This window comes from Triturus cristatus, chromosome 10 (assembly GCF_964204655.1).
Source record: "Triturus cristatus chromosome 10, aTriCri1.1, whole genome shotgun sequence".
Taxonomy (NCBI): Eukaryota; Metazoa; Chordata; class Amphibia; order Caudata; family Salamandridae; genus Triturus; species Triturus cristatus.
In genome coordinates this window covers 1,142,467,761-1,142,492,132 of record NC_140593.1, presented here as the reverse complement: position 1 = coordinate 1,142,492,132, position 24,372 = coordinate 1,142,467,761, and the positions used below count along the sequence as shown (strand labels likewise).

At 44.3% G+C, this 24,372-nt stretch overlaps 1 protein-coding gene across 1 annotated transcript in view; it reads right to left on the bottom strand.

Moving 5' to 3' along the window:
- Positions 1-2,951: 2,951 nt before the first annotated feature.
- DCTN5 (dynactin subunit 5) overlaps positions 2,952-24,372 on the bottom strand; it is a 64,948-nt gene continuing 43,527 nt past the window's right edge. Inside the window, exons 5-6 of the mRNA XM_085629484.1 lie at positions 5,043-5,145; positions 2,952-4,244 (exon numbers count right to left, since the gene is read on the bottom strand). Of these exons, the coding sequence (XP_085485610.1) occupies positions 4,147-4,244; positions 5,043-5,145 (201 nt within the window). The 3' untranslated portion in view covers positions 2,952-4,146. The remainder of the gene's footprint in view (positions 4,245-5,042; positions 5,146-24,372) is intronic.

Sequence of the window (24,372 nt, the reverse complement as noted above, 5' to 3'; positions counted from 1 at the left end):
GGGTCTACAAAATTCCAGGAATAAAAAAAAACGAAAATGATTACTTAAGTGCAATTCAGAATTTGTAGTGTCCTGCCTGATCTGTCCCTGTGATAAGAAATATGTGGAGAGCACTACGCATCCGGTGAAGAAACAAGTGCTCAAATATATGTGAGCAATTGCGAACAGAGACCAGTTTTACCTAGCTGCTTGGCATTTTTTAGATTGAACATAACAGCAATCAGAAGCTACTTAGGTTCTTTTGCCAAGATCAGGTCTATAAATACAAGGGAGACAGAAATTGGAAGTTATGGGCACTGAAATGGAGGTACATTATAAAGTTACACGCCAAGTCACCGAGGGGGTTAAGCAGTGATGACGAGTTATGGACACATATGATGAGAAGTGTAGGATATTAAGCTAAGACAGGCAGGCCTTGTCTTTTGGGACATAATCACAGAGATTGAGTATCATGAGTATGTTTTCATAAGGATTAAGACATGGAATTGCTTTTGACCATGTATTAATGAAACTGAATTGTATGGGAATTAAATTTAATGTTGGTTTTGATCATATGTCTGAGTTTCTGGGGTTTATTTAATCATATCTCCAGGTGAAAATGATGGGCAGAGGGACAAGGCACTTGCTTTCACAACTGTGGCTGAGAGTCTTAAGCCCATGCAAGACCTATTTGGTGGCCACAGACACCGTTTGACAATCATGACATGTGCGGGGATGTATCTCAATTTATAATCATAATGAACTTTCATTGATTGCATCTTAAGTGTGTACATATACATAAAAGTTAAAAAATCTGATGATAGTAAGCCATACAGGTCTTCATTGAGTTGATCGCTATTATGATAATGAATTCTCATTGATTGTATTGCAAGTATGTACAAACACATGTATGATGCTTAAATACATGTGACGATCGTTATCTATGGTAGTAGCACATTGCGGTTATTTAGGCACGATTATATGAGTGTATATCAAGAAACAGATCGAGGAGGGATGATTGCAATCAATAACAGGTAATTGTGCTGGACAATGTTAAGATGGCCACCACATTTTTTGCCATTTGTAAGTAGATTGTCAGTGACCGTCTTTTATGTTTATGAAGTCTGTCTGACCAATGTTATCACTAGTAGTTAAATGAGGAAGTGGCACCGGAAACACGGACATTGAGAAAGGCAGTGTGCCGAAACAAGTCTGTCTATTGTTTGTCTTGGCAATAAACATATGGATTACATTCCCGCGAGTGCGCTTTGTGATTCCCGGCGTATGATCAACATTGGATTGTGGCAGCAAATATGGATATATATTAACTTATTGACCCCAACCCTAAACTCTAAATAGACTCTTACCACCCAACTCCCCAACCCACCCAAAACACAAAAAAAAACACCCTTGCCAACCTAAACTCTACAAATACCCTTGCCACCCAAACATTATTACCGACCCTAAACACTAAAATAACCTTGCCACGAAAATAGCCTTACCCACCCAAAACCCGTCTTGAACTACTGGACTACTTGCTTTGACGTACTGAGCTCCATTAGAGCGAACATCGCCTTTACATTCATTACAATTTGAGATCCTTATCTCAAATAAGTGTGGCTTGGATGGTTCCTATTCTGTCAAGAACTTATGACACTAATCCCATTTGGACTTTATTTGAATTGGATTATGCCTGGAGGATGCTTGAGAATGGGCGAAACTCGTTGGCTGAGCTTTTGTATACATTGAAGAATAAGAATATAAAGGCTAAAGAAAATTGCCTGATCATTATTGTGCACTTGATTGATTCTTATCAGGGTCTTCTCTATACTGTTCACTCATGTTGCCTCTGTAATGTATATAAATGTCTATAATATTGGGCCATCTGGTAGATGGTCTACAGAGGTGGGCAACAAAGGTTTAGTACCCTGTGGATACTACAGGTGTGCTGTTAGATGTGTCCTAGCTGCCAATATTTGTCTAAGACCAAATATATATTTGAAATGCAGTGGCAGACCCAAAAGCCTGTAAAAAAACAAATTAAAAACAAACCCACATCCGCATTGGAGTATTTAGAGGCCATGAATAACTACTGAGTGTTTTAGTTAAAAGTCACGCTGAATGGAGCATTCGGTTTATCGAGGTATCTGGCTCTTTCATTGGTAGCGGCGATGTACAAGCCTGCCCAGAGGTGGAAGTGCTGCTTCATGACAAAAGAGTCCGTCTCAGGCTCTGTTCCAGCTGCTGGCACACCTGCGCTTCGTGGATGTGGTTTGTAAGATGCCAGTGGTGAGGATCGAGACACACTTTCGATGATATCTGACTGCAGTAAATACCCCTAGGATTGAAAGAATACTCTTTTCTGATGAAAGGCGAAAATCAAGCAGATTGTGTTGGGATTTGCAGTATTCATTGAGCAAGTGGTTGGCGGGGTGAAAACTGAAATATGAGTATACTGAACTGCAGATGGGATTGAATTGTGAGTAAACTGAATTGCACTAATGTTATTGTGATAACTGATATGAAGGCATGAGGATTCTTCTAAACTGAGGAAGATGCCTGTATGTGTTTTTCTTAATAATGAAAATGCAATAAAGTTTGTTTACAAAAAACAAACGTGAATTGCCACTACCATAATGCACTGCAGTAGAACTGATGAACTGTCATACTGTAAAACCCACCTTCTGATTATATTTCTCCTATCTGCACACAAAAATTTAAATTAGTTGTGGCGATCAGTGCAACCTACCACTGCAGCTTCTGGCCGCTGTTGACACATCATGCTGGGCTTGTCTGCAAAGAGGACAAAACTGTAGGGACCCTCTGAGCAGGAGACTCCAGCCAATCCCAGGTAAGGACAGTTGAGCCATGAGGATAAAGTGCAGTCCAAGATCCACAGACCATGTGTGCTCTTGGTACATATTATGGTAAAGGCTCAATACCTAAACGATAGGGAAATAATCACATCAGACAAGGATGTAAAATTGCTTTAATTAAATACTTGGCCAGATTCATGTTCGATGCCCTAGCGTAACATGTTCAGAAGTGGCAGTGATGGGAGCAGCATCTGTTTGCTACTTTTCTGAGGTTCGGTACGGATATTTTGACAGGCTTATTATAAAGTAATTAATTCAGTCATTGGACAATCTTTATTTGTCAGAGAGCAGGAGGTTTCATCTTGGTGTGGGCACCATATTCCAATCAATGCTGCTCCTTTTGCTTGCCACCTCCTCCTGGCTCGAGGGATATAGCACAACTATGTAACATCCATCCGGGGCTTTCACGGAGAACAAACAGCGAAGAGGTGGTAAACAGAGCAACTGTGAATAGACTCTAGAGCAGATATATACTACAATCCAACATAGCTTTAAGGAAATCAAACAGTAACTGGGACCAACTTAAATTAAAACAAAAACGGCCTGAATGTGGCATCTCTGCCTGAAAACTGTAATAAATATAAAACATGTAAACACAATAGGGTGGGGAGGAAGCAACATTGTTATTTTAGTTAAGTTCGTGAGGTTCTTGGGACAGAAGACTTAGAAGAAGAGAAAGGCAAGTGTATTTCTTCTTCCAGAAGGATGACATCAGTCTGTGCATTCCTTATACTCACAATGGTAGGAAGTCTACCAGTTGTGTCTGAGGCAGGAGGGTATTGAAAAGAGAGGGTGGGGTGTTTGCACAGGAGAGGTAACTTGGGTAAACCACTATATTACACGAGTAACAAAAATATTCCTTTCATTAAGTAGGTGTCACCTCTACATTGTAAGTCTAGAGAGGCAGATGTGTTACGAATAGTTAATACATACTTCCCTTCATGATGGAGTGGTAGATAATGCATGCAATATTTTTGTAAGTCGATATTATCGACCTTGATATAGTGTCTTACAACCTTCCAGAGTATGATCCAGGACCCCGACTCCCCTCCACAGGTTGGAGTACTCGGGATAAAGGACAACACTGGAACACTCAGGAGAGGCAAAGGGCCACACGCAGGGTCAGTCACGCAGAGTACTTTTATAAGACCAGTCTGCAGTGGTGGGCTCAAATCTCTTCTGCCCTGGTGCGCAGCCTGGTCAGGAAAAGTACAGGATGGACCAGGTAGCGGAATGTATGTGCCTGATCTGATTAAATCTCTTCTTGAAGCTTAGATGGGCACAAGGACAACTAAATTTGTGTGAGGGGAAGAAACTTCTGGTAGTAGCTCTTGGTAACATCCACCATCAGCTCTTGGGTGCACTCAGGGAGTTCAGTGGTGAAGAGACCTGGAAAGAAGCACACACATTCCAAGGTCAGAGGGCAAACAGTCACATGATAGGCAATCATATCTCATACATCCAACCCTACTCTCACTCTTGCTCTTTTAGATTGGTATTGAGTACAGGCTGTTAACCAGGCACACACAGGGATCTCACTGCTGCCACCAACCACATCTCTTGCTATGCTTGGTTCCCCTTACACTGGAGTGCTCTGGGCTACTCTTTCTTCACTGTTTCTACAGTTGCACGAGCTGCACAAGTAGCCTTCATGCAGCCCCCCCCCCACCCCCGAACCATGTCTTACGTTATGGGCTTGATCCAAGTCTGCAGAAACAGGCCTCGAGCTGCTCTAGCATTCCCATGGACCACACCCTTGTATCGCTTTAACCTTCCAGCAGAGGTCTACGTCTAAGGGAGCAGGCCTCAAGCTGCTCTACCATTGCCAGAGGCCAAGCCCTTATACTGCTCGAACCCCACAGGCGTGTTCGTCTGGAGGAACAGGTAACGCGCTGCTCTACAATTGCCAATGGCCATGCCTTGGACTGCTCTTACCCTCCGGAGGTGATCAACGTATCCAGGGGCAGGCCTCCGGCTGCACTACCTTTGCCAGAGGCTGAACCCTCATACTGCTTTAGCCCTCCGGGGGTGCTCGATGTCTGCAGGAGTAGCATTTTTTGCTCCTAAACCCTTGTGAGGGTTCACTCTTGTGCTATGTTCTGACCCTACAGCAATATTCTGCACCCACAGGGGTAGCCTTTGCCCCCACACACAAACACACCTAAAAGACCTAAAGGTCTCACGTACCTGGGCATCCTGAAAAAACAGTGAATGGAGGGACCACAGTTTCTGGTGGAAGAACAGTGTTGTCTAGAATCTTACAGCAGTCTTTTAAGACGCACCTACGGCCCTGGGACAGAAAGGCAAAGCACACTGTTAATGGCGACAGAAGAAGAGGCGTTACACATGCCTCAAGAAAAAAACAATACAAGCCAATACCTGCCTCCCAATCCCTACATAAAAGAGGCACTAGACCCTGTTAACTGCAGTGGGAAGAGTCAGTTCTCTGAAATGAAGAAGCCAAAGACAAAAGAAATGGAGGAGATAAAACAGGGGAAGAGAGATGCATATCTTATGAATACACTTCAGTAACAGCCCTGGCTGACATATGAGGAAATCATTTTCCAGAACCTATGTCTTGTAGACTGAGCCTTGGTTTTCCTTGATGATCCCTCATACTGGTCCAGACAGACTGGATATTTTGAGGCCCTGTTTCTCTTGCTGTTAAACAACTTCTTCCACTTTGGACTCTAGGGAGACCTCTTTCCCCTCTAGCTGAGGTAGAGCTGACCCAAGCAAAAATGCTATCTAGTCTTTATACAGACTTTAGCTATGGTCTACAATAATAGATTCCTGTCTGTGGTCAATCTTGGTTACTACAGAGATTGCAAAAGTTTGTCTATACCACAAACTTTCCCTTTATTTTGCACCAATGCCATGTCATCTATTCAATGGTACTTTCACCTTGCAGTGGGTCATGGAAATGTCTGTAATTTTACTTTGTCACAGGCTAATTCGTTGTGAGGCCTCAGCTGCCAGGAAACATGTCAAGACTAGGCAGTCACTCTTTTCTGTTAACGCGACAAACACCTTCTGTCTCTGGTACTCAAGGGACCTGCACCCCTCTTCACTCCTAGTGTACTGTTTGGGTCTGGATCAAACTGCAGAACCTAATGTAAGCCTTACTGGCCACCCTGTGTGTTCTCCACATATGTTTGGATAAAGGGCTACTTTAGGTGTCCTGAAGAAACCGGATTTTTCTAGTTATGCAAAGAGATCAGGACAAAGCCATTTTTGGTAGACGGCTGGCTATGCCCTCGTTTACACCAATTTGAACATGCCTGCAAAACGTGGGACCCGGTCTGACAATTCAAACATCATGCAACAGAGTGGCTTCAGCTAGGCACTGCTTCTCATCTGTATAAAAAGATGGCCACAGAGAGCTTGGCAGACTCATACAGATGAATGGAACATTTCAAGGGGAAGAGCATTACATTTGCCATGGTGCCATGTGTGCAATCACCCACTTCCTATTCAATTAAATCTGTCTCAAATGGTAAACAGTCAACAGTAATGGGCCCCATAGGGACAGACGTTTGAAAAAAGTCAACTCCATGTTTTATTTGTTTTTTCACTATTTAATGCAGACACTGGTAGGGGTCCTCAGGCGTTACTAAATATTGCATAAAACACCCAGGTAGTCCGCAACCACATCTTAGAGATTGGGGGTCACCCAGTTGAATCTCTTTGTGACCAATCCGGCCTCGCTCTTTGGTAATCCTCTCACCTTCCCCACAGGCTCTGAACATTATACCAAAAAGTCTTTATCAGTAATGAAAAAGACCAGGGCGTGTCACTGAAGGCGAGATGGCTATATGATGTGCATAGTTCTAAAGAATAACTTTGAGAAGCAGTGGCTGAACTTCCATGTCTCCTCGACCCCAGCCCCCTTCAGATTGTTTTTGGATGAAGCGAAACCCATGGGTTTGGACTGGCAGAAGGCCTGGGTCTTTTGGTAATTTTGATACATGGGTGGAATGGAAGAAGGCCTGGGTATTTTGGTAATTTTGATATATGGGTGTAACTTTGTTCATTTTCCTCATTCAATTTGTTTTCCCACGAAGCTTCTTGACCAGCTCCATAGATTATTTTCAGCACATCTGGCCTGTTTATACAACAGAACACAATACAAAAACACATATGTCTAGATCTGAAAATTTCGCAAACAATATTGCATGCTGGTTAAGACGGAAAATCATTTCCAATGGAGCTGCTGGCCAGTTAGTTACACGGTTACTAATTACCAGTTACTTGATATTGCTGGGAGGTTCCTCACCATTCACTCTTAAGGTGTTACCGGTGGACCACATTTTTTATTTCGCCTGCCACTAACAATAATAATACATAGAACAATGATACATAATCATGCAGGGGTATCGGGTCATCCCCGTGAGTCACTGCTCAACTGGAGCACCATAGATATACTGGATCAGTCCACTGAAGACCGCGCATGGAATGCGGCAAGGGGTCAGCCCTGTCCAGCCACAAGCTTAGTTGCCTTGGTCATTCGTTGCTGGGTCAACACACTGGACAGTCACTTGGTATTTGGGGTACAGGGCAATGTGAGTGGCACCATCAACCTAAATGAGAATTCTCAAGGGTCCATAGGGCGGAGGGCAACACAGACCCTTTCTATAGACACGGCTGGAGATACGGCTGCGTGTCTACACAGCACGTCCAAATTAATTTATATAAATTCACATCATCATTGCACCAGCAGTAAGAGATTAGTAAAAAACAGCGGGTGTCTAACCTAGAAGAGATCAACCCTTCTGTTGCAGTGGTGAACCCAGGTGCTCTGAAGGCATCGGACAAGCAGCCCGGCATGGAAGGGCCCAAATGGGCGCAAGTCTGTGGGGCTTCTGGCTGTGCAGATACCACCCACGCTGCTGCCACAGAGGAAGTTTTTGGTGAACAGCTGAGAAAGTGTAGGTTTTATCAGTGAGCCTATGACAGTGGTAAACTAAATCAACCCAATCCGATCCGAAAGGTGGGTCCTTTGGGGGGAGGGGTGCAGCTTGACGGGTCTCCACCAGACTTCACGCATAAGTCTCTGCTCTGTGCATCTTGGCTGTGGCCAGAGATGTGACAGCCTCATCAGACAGAGAAGCCAATGGGTCGCGAGGATCAGCATCTCCCCAGTCACCTCAACCTGGCCACAGCAGCTCTTGCCAAGCAAACAAACTAGTCCAACCTACGGCAATCATTAGACACAACCAAGAGCCAGCACCAGTTGAGGCTGCTCCTTGTCTGTTAGTCTCTTACAAGCGGGGGGGGGGGGTGGGGGGGAGTGGGGGGGAAGAAATGTTGGTTGGTCCATCATACTCGGGAAAACACCTGGAATTTTACAGCAGAAGTGTTCTAAAGAGCTATGTTTATTAAAGTACCTTAAGGGACGTATGAACATTTTTGGCACTTAAAACAGTTGCTGTGATGCGTTTTCTGCAGTATTAATATAAGCGCACAAAACATGTCATAATGCTCGATGCTGAATCTGGCTCCCACAATATCACAGACTGCTCCTCAAGGGCAGAAATTCTAACTCCATCTTGCTACAAGAAGTATGTCACTTCATGAACTACCCAAATCACAGGCTTCTACGTAAGAACAATATATTAAAGATTTCTAGCTGGAGAATACCCAAGTATGCCCAACGAGCAATATGCCTGCGAAAAGAAGAGCAATTTGGATGACCATTCAATGGAAAGCACTAAAAAGGATTGCACCGCCAGTGCCCTGGTCTTCTGCGAATGGGCAAGTCCAGCATCCTTAAATCAAACAAAACATCCAGCTCTCTATCCTAAGCAAGGTGAACATACCTAGCTTTACCCTTCAATGCTACCCCCCCTAGTTGCCGTGCCTTCTTCATCATAAGTAGCACCCAGAAAGTTGGAGACCTCTTCATGTCCTTGTAGGTGACTGAAAAATGCCAAGCTTCTTCAGGCAATATGGGTGCAATAAAAAACATACAGTTCACAACACAAATACATGATAAATCAGTTAAGGTAAGCAGTTTTTAAACATTTTTCCACATGGCAGCCCTGTGATCTGTCCTCAGCTGGGTAAGTGTGACCAATGACTATTACACCCCTTCTCTTTTTTCTGATGTACCACCATTCTAGTAACAAATTAATTAGTCAAAGATGCATTTTATAACCACCAAAGGAGTTCATACTACTGTGAAACCAGCCAACTATTTTTTTCATGAAATCTTTTCAAAACATGTTGCAGCTATTGGCTAACATCACAATAAAGTTCCCCACCATAAAGGCACTAGCTCCTTATACAGCGATACCATCTGCTAGCAGATTGATGAACAGAAAACTATTTATGTCACTATATTACATCACAGAAGCAAGAGAAGTGGACTGCGATGCTAGAAACCAAGCAATCTGCTGAGAACAAGTCATTAAACCAAGGCATACCAACTTCTTTAGCATTAATCTGCATTGGTTGCCACAACAATGTGCTCTGCCCAGATACCAAAACATGATAAAATTGAAATAAAACACGGTAACAACAGCCAGCAAAATAAACCAGTATATCATCCGGGTGGTCTGGTGTGATGATATTCAATTAGCTCTTTCGCAACTTCAACTAACTGCCCTTATTACTTACCATCCCCTCGTGGTGCTAAATGCAGCTCTATTGTTTACATACTCTTATCATTTGTTCAACTGTTTGTCTTCACTGGCAGCAACCTTAACCCACAAAATATGTATTGAGACAAATGTGTAGTCCAAGGTCTCCTTTGTTCACGATTTTTACCCAGCCAACTATAGTGTCTCCTGGGATGAACAGGGATGCTGTATTACTCGTGCTAACAGCATGTACATGTTTTCTTGCCAGCTGTTGGGTTTAAACACAGTTCTGGTCAACTCCGAGTTTAAAAAGCAGATTCTATTTAGACTCCCCAGAAGAGCTGAGTGACAATATGTTGCGCCAGAAGGTGGTATCTCAGTGCCAAGGTTTACTGTTGGTACCACTGCAACGACAGCCCTGTAGTATGTGACTGCTGCTCAGCTTAAGTGGCAGATCTGCACTCCCACTGCGCAGTGTCAAACTTACAGCTTCCGTTTTTCCTTAAATTCAAGGTACTGCTTTTATTAAATTATTTATATTACATTGTATATCTTTTCATTTTTAGTAAAACTGTATCTATAATATACTTTTTGGGGCTTTCTGCCAGTCCTCTTCTTCAATTGGTCTGTTGTGGTGTCATTCACATTTTCTTCTGCCCACCTTAGCATTTTGCATGGTGAAGACCACTTTAGCTATTGGCGAACTGCTCTGAGTGAAGGCATTCTGCTTTCACAAGGAGCACACCCATACACAAAGCAATGTCCTTAAGTGCCAGGGAACACTACAGGAAAGCCTACTTTTTGAGACCAAAAATTTTTGGGGGATTTTAGCCAGTATTATTTTTTATATACCCAGCAGCTCAGCCAACAATAACGTTTTACAAAATCCATGACAAAACAAAACAAGCACTGCCAAAGCAAAATGGCTGGAATCCAACACTAGATTATTGGCGTTGATGTATCCCATGGAATTGGGTCAGTCATTGGAAAGATAGCTTTATTTTTTGAAGAGTCATATTATCATGCCCTTGTATGCCTTCAGACTAAGTACACTGTATGTCAAATGTTTCCAGAAATTAAACTGGGATTTATTTTAGCCACAATGTTGTCCATGTCATTTAAAAAATGTATGTATTCAGGACAGGCACACAAATGCAGCGAAGCAGCATGTGTGTGCTTGTGGGGTGACTAATCAATTAAAAGGAAGGCTACCAAAGGATGGATAAGCAAGTGTACCGGGGGAGGGTGAAGGAAAATGCATATGTTAAGCAAATATATTTAGGCCTAATGAAGTTTGGAGTACTGGACATTAGTTGTCTGCACTCTCCTTTTATTTTCAGTGCATTGTTACCCTTCACAATGCCTTACAAAATCATGATACTTGCCCAGGGTACAACTGGAGGGTCTGTAACCAGGCTAAAACATTGAGCTAATTAAAAGCTCAGTAGCAATATAACTCTTATTAAATGGGCTGTATGGATAATTGGCTCCAAATTATGTAGGCACCGGATGTTTGGCACAGGGTGATAATGTGATCAGCTCAGGATCTCAATCTGGTTAAGGGAGATGCAATGACAAGAACTCCAGTTTCCTGGTCCCCCTAGCTCATAATTGAACCACACAAAACACCATATGCTCTTCCTTACCATAGTCCATTGTAGTCATCTTCGAGAGACACATTCCCCAGCTCATAGAATGGATTAAAAAGTGAACGGAAGGCAAAGCATATGTACTCCCTCCGAGTACTTGAAGCAGCTTGCAGTGCCCAACACAGGAGCCGTGTTCGCTGCTTGAACTGGAAATCTGGAGGTGAAATGGTTGTGTTGTCCTATACGGCTGCTTAGTCTTGCGATGCCCTCAAGGCTGCCTTGCTTGTCTGCTTGTACATGGACCCAGCAAGTAGTTTTCAAAAAGATCCTGCTTTCTACAAGTGAAGTCTATTGTCTTAAACCCCTCCTGGGCTACGCTGCACATTCTCACACTGACCAAACTGTTTCCCAGTCTGCAGGGCAAAGTTTCCATAGGTAGACAATATCCTCTGGTTTCAGAACCGAGAAGTGCATAACAGAAAGGAGGCAGCAGGAGGATATCTAAGAGCCTCCTAAAGTCAGGGAGCATGTATCCACTCATTGGAAACAGTGACTTCTCTGCTCTTCTTCTTTGCACATTCACCATCTTTTATAATATATCATGCACTCTCTCCTGTGTTCACTTTTCTGGTGCATCTTATTCCACATATCCCTGATCCAAAGGCTGTCCACATACCCTTCATCTATAAAGAACCAAAGGCTGTCCTTAGAACAGATATTTCACCTTCATACAGACCATAGCACAGGTCCCTAATAAACAGGCTGAGCTGTACCAAAGCTGGTTAGTACATTGACTGTGTGGCCTGTGCTCAATACAGAGTCCTGTAAGTCCTTAATAAACGGACTGTTTCCATAGGCCCTTATAGTACCAGTTACACTGCCTGGTATGAACACACAGGCTTAATATAGAGACTATGCTAGTTGTCCTTAATGCAGGCTGTGCTGATTCCTCAATACAGGGAAACTCCGAAGACAATACAAAGAGTTGGTGGGTTTCTCTAAGCTGTTCTCTTTCATATGAGGCGCTTCTATGGACTGGCCCTTTAAATGTTCTTGTGCTAACGAGTTGCTTCATTGGTTCCTAGCTAGGTTTACAAGTAGAGAGGTAGACTGGCTTTACTCCCGTGAGTCACTCAGAAGTGACTCAAGACACCAATGACCACTCCCTCATGCCCCAGTTGTGTGCATGCTATTCAACCTTCATCCATACCCGAAATATATGCTTATGGTGATACCTTTACGTATGTGTAAGGAATGTTATGCAGTGCCAACCTTTCAAGGGCAACAGAGCGTGTACAGTGCCCTTATGGAAAGGGTACGTCCAGTGATTGATACCATGGTGGAGGGGAGGCGGCATACCGAGTTCCAAGGCACAGAGATGTGGTGTTCTGAAGAGGTGCATCTTCGGCTCTTTCCTGAGGTTAGGGAGGGCCTAAAGGTTGTGGGGATGTTGTTGCAGATCCTGGGTGAGTGCATGGAGAAGGCCTGTTTTTATTCTTCTTTTTTTCCCTAACTCGGTTTCAATTTTTGAGGTGCCCTCAGCTGTGTATGCCACAAGGCACTGGAAATTGAGAGCCTGGCCACCAGAGAGGTGTGGGTGTGGGCTGTGATGACTTTCTAGACAATGCAGCAGCTCTTGAAGAATTTGCAGGCAAGAAAAATTCATCAGAGTGAAAACAGAAATGTGAAGTCAGAGGAATGCTCTGGCAAACTTAAACACACAAATGGAGTTTAGCAGCAAAAAAGGACAGCAGGACAATGTAATACACAGACTGGAGTGCAAATGGTTCTTTATCCTTCCTGCTGAATGCGGGCGATGAGGTTAGGAGGTCTGATGTTCTTTTACAATACATTATTTTGATGTATTGCTAGGGAAGTCTCCCTAAAATTCAATACTGTCAACATATAGTGTCACTTAAATAAGCATTGCCTCTCCACGGTAGTGAAAAACCATGGGGGAGCACTGCCCACCAACACAGACTGTAGTGAACCACACATAGATGTTACTGACAATCTTCAACCTCGTGCAAGCGAAGACCTCTATACAAGGCCCTGCCACCCTCTGCTAAGAGGATGGTGGGATGAGGGCAGAAACGAAATGCAAAGGACAGTGTTGAAAATATCTTTCTTCAGCAAAGAACGGCTGCACAGAATAGAACTAGAAGTTCTGCAATATTTGATGCAAGGCTAGATATGACTGCAGTGGCATCGGAAGGTCGTCTGACAAGAGAAGTGTATTGACCAAGGTGCTGACAAAGTAGCAGTTACTGAACGGGGAGACGGCTTGTTCCTGTGATATCTAAGTGAGGTAGATACCAGGCCTGAAACTCAAAGAGTGCCAAGTCCTTGCATAATTGATACTGAATGCTATCAGCTGGTTGCGAAACAAGCTCAAACACTAGCAGGTGTGATCGAGGCACCTTAACGTGAGAAGCTCCCAGCCATGCAGAACAGACCTGAGGCACCACGCTAGAGGGCGGTTTATGGCAGACTAAGATGGCCGTCTCAGGAAACATGTGGGAGGCAGAGTGACTAGCGGATTATTCAACAGCTGAGCAATGCTTATGTGTTTATTTTGTGGTTTAATGCATCCGACCTGGACTAAACCGCATCAGAGCAGTCTTGGAAATCAAGATATTACTTACCAGAATAAAAGAACGGTTTTATGTAATTTAATGACAATATTAGGGCGAGGGACAATCAAATCTGGAATATATACAGAGCACAACAAGGAGCGTAAAAAATTGACTAATTAGGGTATATACACAAACACAACACCCAGAACTATTATTGGTAAGATATATTTTCATAGTACCTAGATATTTAGTAACCCAATCAAAGAAGAAGGTGGGGGTTCACAGTTCCATTTATCTGTATACCAGTAAGAGGTTCAGATGTGGTGTGTCAGTATGAGGTTATGATGAGGTGGGCCAGTATGAGGCTCAGATGGTGGGTACCAGCGGCAGGTCAGATGTGGTGCACCAGTAGAGGGTCAGATGTGGTGTCCCAGAAGATCAGATGTGGTGTACGAGCAGGAGGTCAGATGCGGTGTACGAGCGGGAGGTCAAATGTGGTGTACCAGTAGAGGGTCTGATGTGGAGTACGAGCGGGAGGTCAGATGCAGTGTACCAGTAGAGGGTCTGATGGGGTGTACGAGCGGGAGGTCAGATGCAGTGTACCAGTAGAAGGTCAGATGTGGTGTCCCAGAAGGTCAGATGTGGCGTGCGAGCAGGAGGTCAGATGCTGTGTACGAGCAGGAGGTTTGATGCGGTGTACCAGTAGAGGGTCAGATGTGGTGTACGAGCAGGAGGTCAGATCCTGTGTACGAGCGTGAGGTCAGATGCGGTGTACCAGTAAAGGGTCAGATGTGGTGTACGAGCAGGAGGTCAGATCCTGTGTACGAGCAGGAGGTCAGATGTGGTGTACCAGTAGAGGGTCTGATGTGGTGTCCCAGAAGGTCAGATGTGGCGTGCGAGCAGGAGGTCAGATGCTGTGTACGAGCAGGAGGTTTGATGCGGTGTACCAGTAGAGGGTCTGATGTGGTGTAGGAGTGGGAGGTCAGATGCGGTGTACCAGTAGAAGGTCAGATGTGGTGTCCCAGAAGGTCAGATGTGGTGTACGAGCAGGAGGTCAGATGCTGTGTACGAGCAGGAGGTCAGATGCTGTGTACCAGTAGAGGGTCAGATGTGGTGTACGAGCGTGAGGTCAGATGCGGTGTACCAGTAAAGGGTCAGATGTGGTGTACGAGCAGGAGGTCAGATCCTGTGTACGAGCGTGAGGTCAGATGCGGTGTACCAGTAAAGGGTCAGATGTGGTGTACGAGCAGGAGGTCAGATCCTGTGTACGAGCAGGAGGTTTGATGCGGTGTACCAGTAGAGGGTCTGATGTGGTCTACGAGCGTGAGGTCAGATGTGGTGTACCAGTAGAGGGTCTGATGTGGTCTACGAGCATGAGGTCAGATGTGGTGTACCAGTAGAGGGTTTGATGTGGTGTCCCAGAAAGTCTAGATGTGGTGTACGAGCAGGAGGTTTGATGCGGTGTACCAGTAGAGGGTCTGATGTGGTGTACGAGCGGGAGGTCAGATGTGGTGTACGAGCGGGAGGTCAGATGTGGTGTACGAGCAGGAGGTCAGATGTGGGGTACCAGTAGGTCACATGTGGGGTACCAGTAGGTCACATGTGGTGTACCAGTAGGTCACATGTGGTGTACCAGTAGGTCACATGTGGGGTACCAGTAGGTCACATGTGGGGTACCAGTAGGTCACATGTGGGGTACCAGTAGGTCACATGTGGTGTACCAGTAGGTCACATGTGGGGTACCAGTAGGTCACATGTGGGGTACCAGTAGGTCACATGTGGGGTACCAGTAGGTCACATGTGGGGTACCAGTAGGTCACATGTGGGGTACCAGTAGGTCACATGTGGGGTACCAGTAGGTCACATGTGGTGTACCAGTAGGTCACATGTGGTGTACCAGTAGGTCACATGTGGGGCACCAGTAGGTCACATGTGGGGCACCAGTAGGTCACATGTGGTGTACCAGTAGGTCACATGTGGTGTACCAGTAGGTCACATGTGGTGTACCAGTAGGTCACATGTGGTGTACCAGTAGGTCACATGTGGTGTACCAGTAGGTCACATGTGGTGTACCAGTAGGTCACATGTGGGGTACCAGTAGGTCACATGTGGGGTACCAGTAGGTCACATGTGGTGTACCAGTAGGTCACATGTGGGGTACCAGTAGATTTCTCAAGAAAAATTGTGAAATATGATCAGTTCATTTAGCAGCAGTAAACAGTCTAGCAGCAGCGTTAAAGGCTGCCTTCTGTGGTGCTTGATGCATTTTTGAACACACACGGCACCTTCAATAGCATTTAAATTCCTCTTTCTAGCTCCATTTCTCTTTCCAACACTGTTCCCAGTTGCTGATGCTGATGGACTGCCCACGTCCTTTACCAAGTCTTTCCTTATCTTTACTCCTTCTACTACGCTTACCTGTAATACATTTCCATGCAAGATGATTTTAATCTACATACCGACCACCCACCATCAATAAGTTTCACCTTTCTCAAGGGATCATCTCAACTCTCCTGAACTTTATTACTGTGTTAACTAATCCACACAACAGTAGAGCATATTTTTGATCTGAGATTCCCTGCTTCTGACATGATCCTCCAGGACATGACCTCTTCTTCATCAAAGATCCGATTCACTCCTCGGATCCACATGCAGCACGCGGCAGGGTCCTCCAGCAGTCCAGAGGCTCAGCTCAGCTAGAGTGCATTGATTCACCGACCCTATATCCCAAGTCAGACTGCGCTTCTGCTGCAACTCAACACTTCCTACCCACACAGTACTTGAAAAGGGCAAGAAGCAGGTGGATACATTATGAACAATGTGATGGCCGATTTCCTACATTTTTTAATTGGACAAACTGGTATGAAACCAATATGCCCTGGAGCTCATCTGATGCAGCACAGCGCTCTCTTTACTGATGACAGAAGACGACAAGGGGACGGAGACCGCCTTCCTTCTCATTCAGTCAATCAGGGGGATTGTAAGCGCACTACTCACCCGCGAGGGTCTCAAGGCCCTGAGGGGTCCGCAGATCTGTTTAGCTGAAGAGCCAGGTCTTGAGGGTTCTTTCTGAAGGTGCTCAGAGAGGGGGCGTGTCGGATGTCTGCCAGTAGCTCGTTCCAGGTCTTGGCTGCAATGTGAGAGAAGGATCTTCCGCCTGCTCTGTGTATACACGGGGTTTCGCCCAGTGCACGGTTGGAGGATTGGAGGTTTCTTTTGGGTACGTGGAAGTTGATTCTGTCGTTGAGGTATTTGGGTCCGTTGTGTAGGCATTTGTAGGCGTGAGTGAGGAATGTGAAGGTGATTCCTTTCTCCACAGGGAGCCAGTGCAGTCTTTGTAGGTGTTGGCTGATGTGTTTGTGCCGGGGGATGCAGTCGGTGTTTTGTTTTGTCTGGAGTTTGTGGAGTAGGGACTTGTTGATGTCGGCATAGAGTGCGTTTCCATAGTCCAGTCTGCTGGTGAGGAGTGTGTGGGTGAATGTTTTCCTTGAGTCAGGGGGGATTCATTTGAAGATCTTGCGGAGGATGCGGAAGGTGTTGAAGCAGCTGGAGGTGACGGCTTTAACCTGTCGGTTCATGGTGAGTGAGGAGTCGAGTACGATGCTGAGGTTTTTGGCGTGGTTTGAAGGGGTGGGAGGGCTTCCGAGGGCGGTCGGCCACGAGGTGTCGTCCTATGCTAAAGGGGTGGTTCCAAGGACGAGGACTTCTGTCTGCTCTGCATTGAGTTTCAGGCGACTTCTTGCATTCCTTTCTGGACTTTGAGTTTGGCAGTGGTGGGAGAGGATGAGCTGGGTGTTGTCAGCATAGGATATGATGTTGAGGCCTGCAAGGTGGGCAATGTAGATTTTGAAGAGGGTCGGGCTCAGCGATGTACCCTGTGGGACTTCGCAGGTGATTTTCGTGGGATCAGAGAGGAAGGGTGGCCGTCTGATCCTCTGGCTTATTCCGGTGAGGAATGATTGGATCCAGTCCAGGGCTGTTCCTTGTATGCCGGCGTCGTGTAGTCCTGCGACAAGTGTGCAGTGGGAGACGGTGTCAAAGGCCACTTTTAGGTCGAGCAGGGTGAGGGCTGCGGAGTGTCCTTTGTCCAGAAGGGTGCGGATGTCATCTGTGGCGGCGAGTAGGGCAGTCTCAGTGCTGTGGTTGCTTCGGAATCTGGATTGGGATGGGTCGAGGATGGCGTTCTCTTCGATGAATCGTGTCAGTTCCCTGTTGACTGTTTTCTCTGCAAATTTGGCTGCGAAAGGGAGGAGCGAGATGGGCAGGTAGTACTTGAGGTCGGTGGGGTCAGCTGTGGGCTTCTTGAGCAGGGGCCTGACTTCTGCGCGCTTTCATTCATCTGGGAAGGTGCCTGTTGTGAAGGTGGTGTGGACTGTGCGTTGTAGTTCGGGTGCAAAGGCGGCTGCGGCTCTGTGGTAGATGTGGAGATGGCAGGGGTCGGCGGGCGCCCCTGAGTGGATGCCTTTCATAGTCGAGGCAGTGTCTTCGGTCATGATCGGTGTTCGGTTGGAGATAGCGGGCTGGCTGGTGTCTCTGGGGGGCGGGGGGCCGTCTGTTGGAGGGTCAGTGAAGTTGTCCTAGAGGTTTTTGATCTTGAGGTGGAAGTAGGTTCCATGCTTATCGCAGAGGTCTTGGGACGGGGTGATGTCTGTGGCTTCGCTGCATGGGTTGGTGAATTCCTGAATGACACTAAAGAGTTCCTTGGAGTTGGTGGAGTTGACGAGGATTTTGTTGTGGATGAAGTTCATCTTGGTGGTTCTGATTTGGTTGTGGTAGTCCGTCATGGCGTCCTTGTAGGTGGACACGTTTTCAGTTGTCTTGGTGTTTCTCCAGTTCTTCTCTAAGCGTCTGCCTTCTCCCTACCCATCATCTCCTGCAATCTTCCACTTTCTACAGATGCTTTTCAGGCAGGGCTCTTGCTGTACTCCTCACACTTTAAATGCACTTTGTACATCAATACCCCCCCCCATATGGTACCTGGCCTTGCAGAAGAAGACTCATCATTCACAACAACGGAACCAAAAGTAGCACCCCTTACAATTAGCTATGTGTATCAAAACTTTCAATTTTAAAAATGATTTTCATATTGTCAAGATTTGAGCAACCTTTTTGTGGAGAGACTCAATGTCTAGTTACTCTGGACATTGAGTCTCTCTACACTAATATTCCACAGAACGATACGTTTGATGTAATCCGAGAGATTCTGATGGACCGTGACCTCGGGGGTGCTAATGCTGAATTTATTGTCAGTTGTGTTAACCTAATTTTGAAAAACAATATTTTCCTGTTCAAAGATGAGTACTTCAAACAGTTGAAAGGGACCAGCATGGGGGCTACCTGTGCGCCTAGTCTGGCCTGTCTATACGTCGGTCAATTTGAAACCAAGCATATATACAACGAGGCGGCCCCCTTCTTCGAAAATGTAGCGGGCTGGTACCGCTACATTGACGATATTTTCTTTATTTGGGAAGGCAGCATTGAAAACCTGGAACTGTTTTTGGATTGGTTGAATCTTGGAGATACCAATCTAAGATTTACTTCTCGCTACAGCAGGACCAAAGTAGATTTTTTGGACATCACGATTAAAGATGCGGATGGAGTTTTAGAAGTAGAGTTGTTTACTAAGCCTATAGCGAAAAATACTCTACTCCACTTTTCAAGTTTTCACCCTAAATCCCAACGGGATAGTATTCCGTTTAGCCAGTTCCTCCGTCTCCGGAGGAATTGCTCTGATTTACAAGACTTCTATAAGCATGCTGATGTCCTGAAATGTAAGTTTAAAGATAGGGGTTATCCAAAGAAACTTCTGACACATTCTCTCAAACGCGCGAGGTTTTATGACCGTGCCGCCTTGGTCAATAAACCTGTAGTGAAAAAGGAGCCACCTAACAAAGTGGTGTTTGTCAGCAAATTCTGTAATTTGAGTAATCAAATTAAGGATATTGTCAATAGGAATTGGCATATTCTTAATCATGAAGAAGAGGTCAAATTGGAAAGACCACTGTATGCATTCAAGAAAAATAACAACTTAAGAGATATGTTGGTGCACACATATTGTGAAGATAAGTGTGAGAGCCAAAGAACTATTGAAAACCATCCAGCTACTGGTAACAATAGATGTGGCACTTGTAATATCTGCCCACTATGCCTTCAAACGAAAGAGATCACACACAATGGTTGCACTATGAGAGCCAGTACTCTCAACAATTGCAGGAGTAAAAATGTGATTTATTTTCTCCGATGCCCGTGTGGTTTAGGCTACGTGGGGGAAACAGGGTGGGAACTACGAGTTAGGCTCCAAGAGCATAGATCTGCCATTAAAACAAAAAAATTGACCGCCCCCCTTGTTCCTCATTTTCTTGAGTTTGGACATGGAGAGAACGACTTCATGTGGTTTATCCTGGAAAAGGTCAGAGTAGATAGGAGAGGCGGCAACATCACCAATAAGCGTAAGGCACGTGAACAATGGTACATTTCCCACCTCAATACTGTACATAAGGGGTTGAACTCGAGAGAAGAATGGGAGAATTTGCTAGCAGCAAGATGATAAGTATTAATAGTTTCCCCTTTGTGCCGTGCTGTGGTTCACAGATTCTCATCTTGCTCTCTATGGTTGCCTTTGTGGCTTAACAACAACACCTGTGAGGTGAGGATTTGCCACCTTTATTTACTCCTTCATTTTGTACCGCTTTTTGGTGGTATTTTAGGTTTTTGTACCGTTCCAAGATGGCGCGCCTATTTGGCCAGTGCCTGTATACAGTCCAGCGTGAGCACGTATTACCTCGTAAGAGGTGTGCTTATCCTCCATTGTTCGTACAATTATGGTGATCTTCTCATTTATACACTATTAGTAGTGATGCTGATTTCTACTGTGACTAGGCATACTTAGTACTCTGTACCCCATGAGTTATAATTATATTTCTAATACCGTCCCAAGATGGCGGTTTGACTCTGGAGGTATCGGTGTTCAATGCACATCTATTTGTATATTTCTTTGGAAGTAGTGAATTTACCTCCACGGAATAAAATAATGATGTGCATTGTTCGGCTTAGGCTATTTCTGAAACAATCTGTCTCCGAACAAAGGCTAGCTGGACATCACATTAAGAGCTTTGATGATAATTGTTGTCGTTGGGCCCACCAAGATGCTATTCTGTCCCTTTCAAAGATGGCGCATCTTTTGTGCGGGCGTCTGTACAGGTTTTAGGGTTAGTGGTCATTGCCCCGGAAGAGGTGTGTTTACTTCCTGTGTCCGATGTAATTAAGGGCGTGATATTTAAACCTTCCGCCCATCGTATACCAAACACCCTTGTCGAAGAAAACCGTACCGTGCACATCGTAACAAGCCTAAATTAAGGTAGGTGTTGTCTAGAGGTGGCTATGGGCTGGTGGGGTGTTTCGCTATTTGGAAAGGAGAATAGGCTGACTTTAATATTTTTTCCATAGTTGCTTTATGTGGCACCACTTACCGGTATGGGATATCTGTCTACCCACACCTTATGATGGCACGGTAATCCACTGCTGAGACAATATCCAAGGTACTTCTTTCAAAATATGTACCTTGATGACTATGTATGTTGTGTATTTGGATATACTGTTAATGAGCATCAGGAGGGGCTTTGGTATTTAGTTTTAGTTTTAGGTTGGGAGAATTTTCAGACATCTAGGTCCTTTTGAGTCTACACTATATATACCTTGGGCTCCCATTTTGTAAACAGCAGTTTTATTTTGTGGCTAAAGTCTGCTAGTGAGACACACTTAGATATACCAGAAAGGGGTGTTTAGTAGGTATCCGACACTGCCTAGCCAATGGGGTTTTTAACGATATGCAGAAAAGCTTTATGTAGGTACCGAAAGTCTTAGTGTGAAGGGGATTCCTAATATAGGAGCAGCCGAGTGATCAGCTATCGTTAGTGGCCTATATATTTGGGTATCTTGCAGTGTATCCTGTTTAAACTTTTTTAAGTAAGGATGTCAATAAAGTCGGTGTCTAGAAGTCATTTAATCAAGATGATGATCTTCCATGTCACGAATGTGTGAATACTTTAACCGTATTCACTTCCTCCTATAGGTCTCTCGAAATCTTTTATATGAAATTATGACTGCACCTAATTGAAAGAAGCATTGTCTTGAGGCCTATTTAGACCCGGACTTTATCTACATAAGGTACATGGAACAATATATATTTTTCTATCCTTTGGACAGAATAAACTAGTCATTACTCACATTGCAGCATGTAAGTAAGGAGTCTGGTATTACTTTCTTTATCGATATAGTGAGTTCACCAGCGAATATTCTTTCCAGAAACGGGGACAATAAACCGAATAAACAGAACCGTTGGCAGGATACATACGGACATTGCCTTCTTATAATTAAATGTAAGTTCGATATTGGGCATAATTCTTTTTAAATTAAGAGTTATATTAAAAATAGGACATAATTTGGTGCCGCAGTAAGACGAGTGATTTTTTGCACTAGAGTGAAAATGCAGAGAATACAGCATTGCTTTCCCAATAATTGTAATAAATTCCTCTAATTATTGCCTTTTTGGTAATTTATGAATGTATTGGACATATCTGAATGATTGATGATGGGAAATATGATTTTCCATCAGTATATCTTATGGATGTCACAAGGATGTAGTGTGAGTGGTATTGATATATGGTTGTTATACTACTATTTGCAGGAGGATGATAGTGGACAGTATCTAGATGGCATGTAGTGAGAAGAAATACATTTGTGATGTAATTAAAATGATGTTATATGTTTTTTTAAATTGTTTTTAGGATCATTACTATTGGGACTCTATTGTGCTTTTCCTGAAGAAGGTGTTGGCTGTGAATCTTGGCCCACCGAAACGCGTCGATGCTCTTAAAAGAGGAAACCACCTTAAATCTGATTATTGGTTTGTGTGACACATATCTAAAAGTGACAGTACCTTTGGTCACATTTGAGAAATTTCGTGATTTGGTGATTTCCTCAAGCTAATAGGATTATCATTTTCCTTTTTTCCTTTTTATGTTGTTCCCAATTTTATGGTTTGCTGTATATATTAATGTGTAGGTCTTTCTTGTCTTTGATCAAGAGTAGACTGATTGTTCTTAAATAACTGTTTTTTAATTATATGTACATTGATATGATGACATTGTCCTTGCTTAATTATTAGCTATTTGACTCTGTATTTTTTGTATCTGTACATTATTTTATGAATTGTTGAATAAATTTGTCTGATTTATTTCTTCTCATTGGTTCTTATGCTTGTGCTGTCCATCCTCATCCCTGTGGTGTGAAAGGTGTTAATTTGAATGTGTTTCTGAAGACAGGGAGGATCTATTCTTTTGACTAAGGTCATATTTGGTGCCCCTCTCCTTTGTCACAGGGGTTCCTCTCTCTTTATTTGGAAGATTTGAGCAATAACTGTATGAATATAAACTGGTGCTTAAAATTGAACATAACATTCTGGAAGCTTGCCACAAACATCAAAGGTCAGTAGAACTTCAAATTCTTGGCTAGAGCTTAGTGGTTCGTAGACTTTGCAACAACAGCGCCATCTAGTGTCCTTCCACTGGAAATGAGGAGTGCTTTTATGGAAAAGACCACAGCGCGACGCTGTCTATACGCCATGTTATAGACATGTAATAGCCTATTATCTACAGAGTATTCAGACACTCAAAGAATGGACGGCACAGAAGGCGGTAGGGGTAACTCAGGAGAAGAGTGCTTGACAGCTTATTTCTTCAAGCTCGGTTGGATTGTTGTCTAGGCAGAATTGTTAGTGTCAATGCATTTCAGGAGGGATCACCCTCCAAAGATGGCTTTTGAGCTTCTACACAGGAAAATGATGGTGATGCGGGCCTGCTTTGAAACTAATGCAATGGCAGGTAGTCGGGTGAGCTGCAAAGAATTTATTCCGCAACTTTCAGAAGTTTATTTTTTTTTTAAACTTCACAATACCCATGATTTTTAAAAGGAGAAAAAACTTCTAAAAGTAAGATTGTGAAAAATAAATTTTAGCAAATCAGAAGCTTTTAGAACAATTTTCGAAACTATCAAGACGTTCAGGACGCAGGTCCTCAAGCCAGCTCACCCTGCTACAGTTCTCCTGTCCAGCTTACCGCCAGTCCACTATTCTCTGCTGCCTGTCTACCTGGTGCATTGTTTGTGCCTCCTCTGCTCGTTTCTTGATTAGTTTTGCCTTTTCTGCTCGTTTTTTTGCCCTCTGTTTTGCCTTTGCTATTTGTTTTTCTGTCCTGTTTTGCCCGTTCTGCTAATTTTACTGCCCTTCGTTTTGCCTTTTCTGCTCATCTTTCTGCCCTCTGTTTTGCTTTTTTGGCTTGTTTCTTCCCTTTTCCCACTGTTTACCACCTCATCCCACCCCATGCCCCATCCTACCTCCAGGACCTACTTAATGGCGGCCGCAGTGCGACACTAATGAGCAGGTCCTCGTACTCGCTTCCCCTGCTACAGTTTTCCTGTCCAGCTTGCCTGCAGTCTGCTACCCCTCTGCTGCCCGTCTACCTGCCGCCCTCTGTTTCTGCCTCCTCTGCTTGTTTCTTGCTGTTTTGCCTTTCGCTCAGTTTTCTGTTTTGTTTTGCCTTTACTGCTCGCTCATCTGTCCTCAGTTTTGCCTTTTTCTGTTTGTTCTTCTGCCCTCTATTTAGCCTTTTCTGCTGGTTTTTCTGCCCTCCGTTTTGCCTTCTCTGCTCATTTTTATGCCCTTTGTTTTGCTCTCTTCTGCTCTGCTTTGCCTTTTCTTCTCATTTTTCTGCCC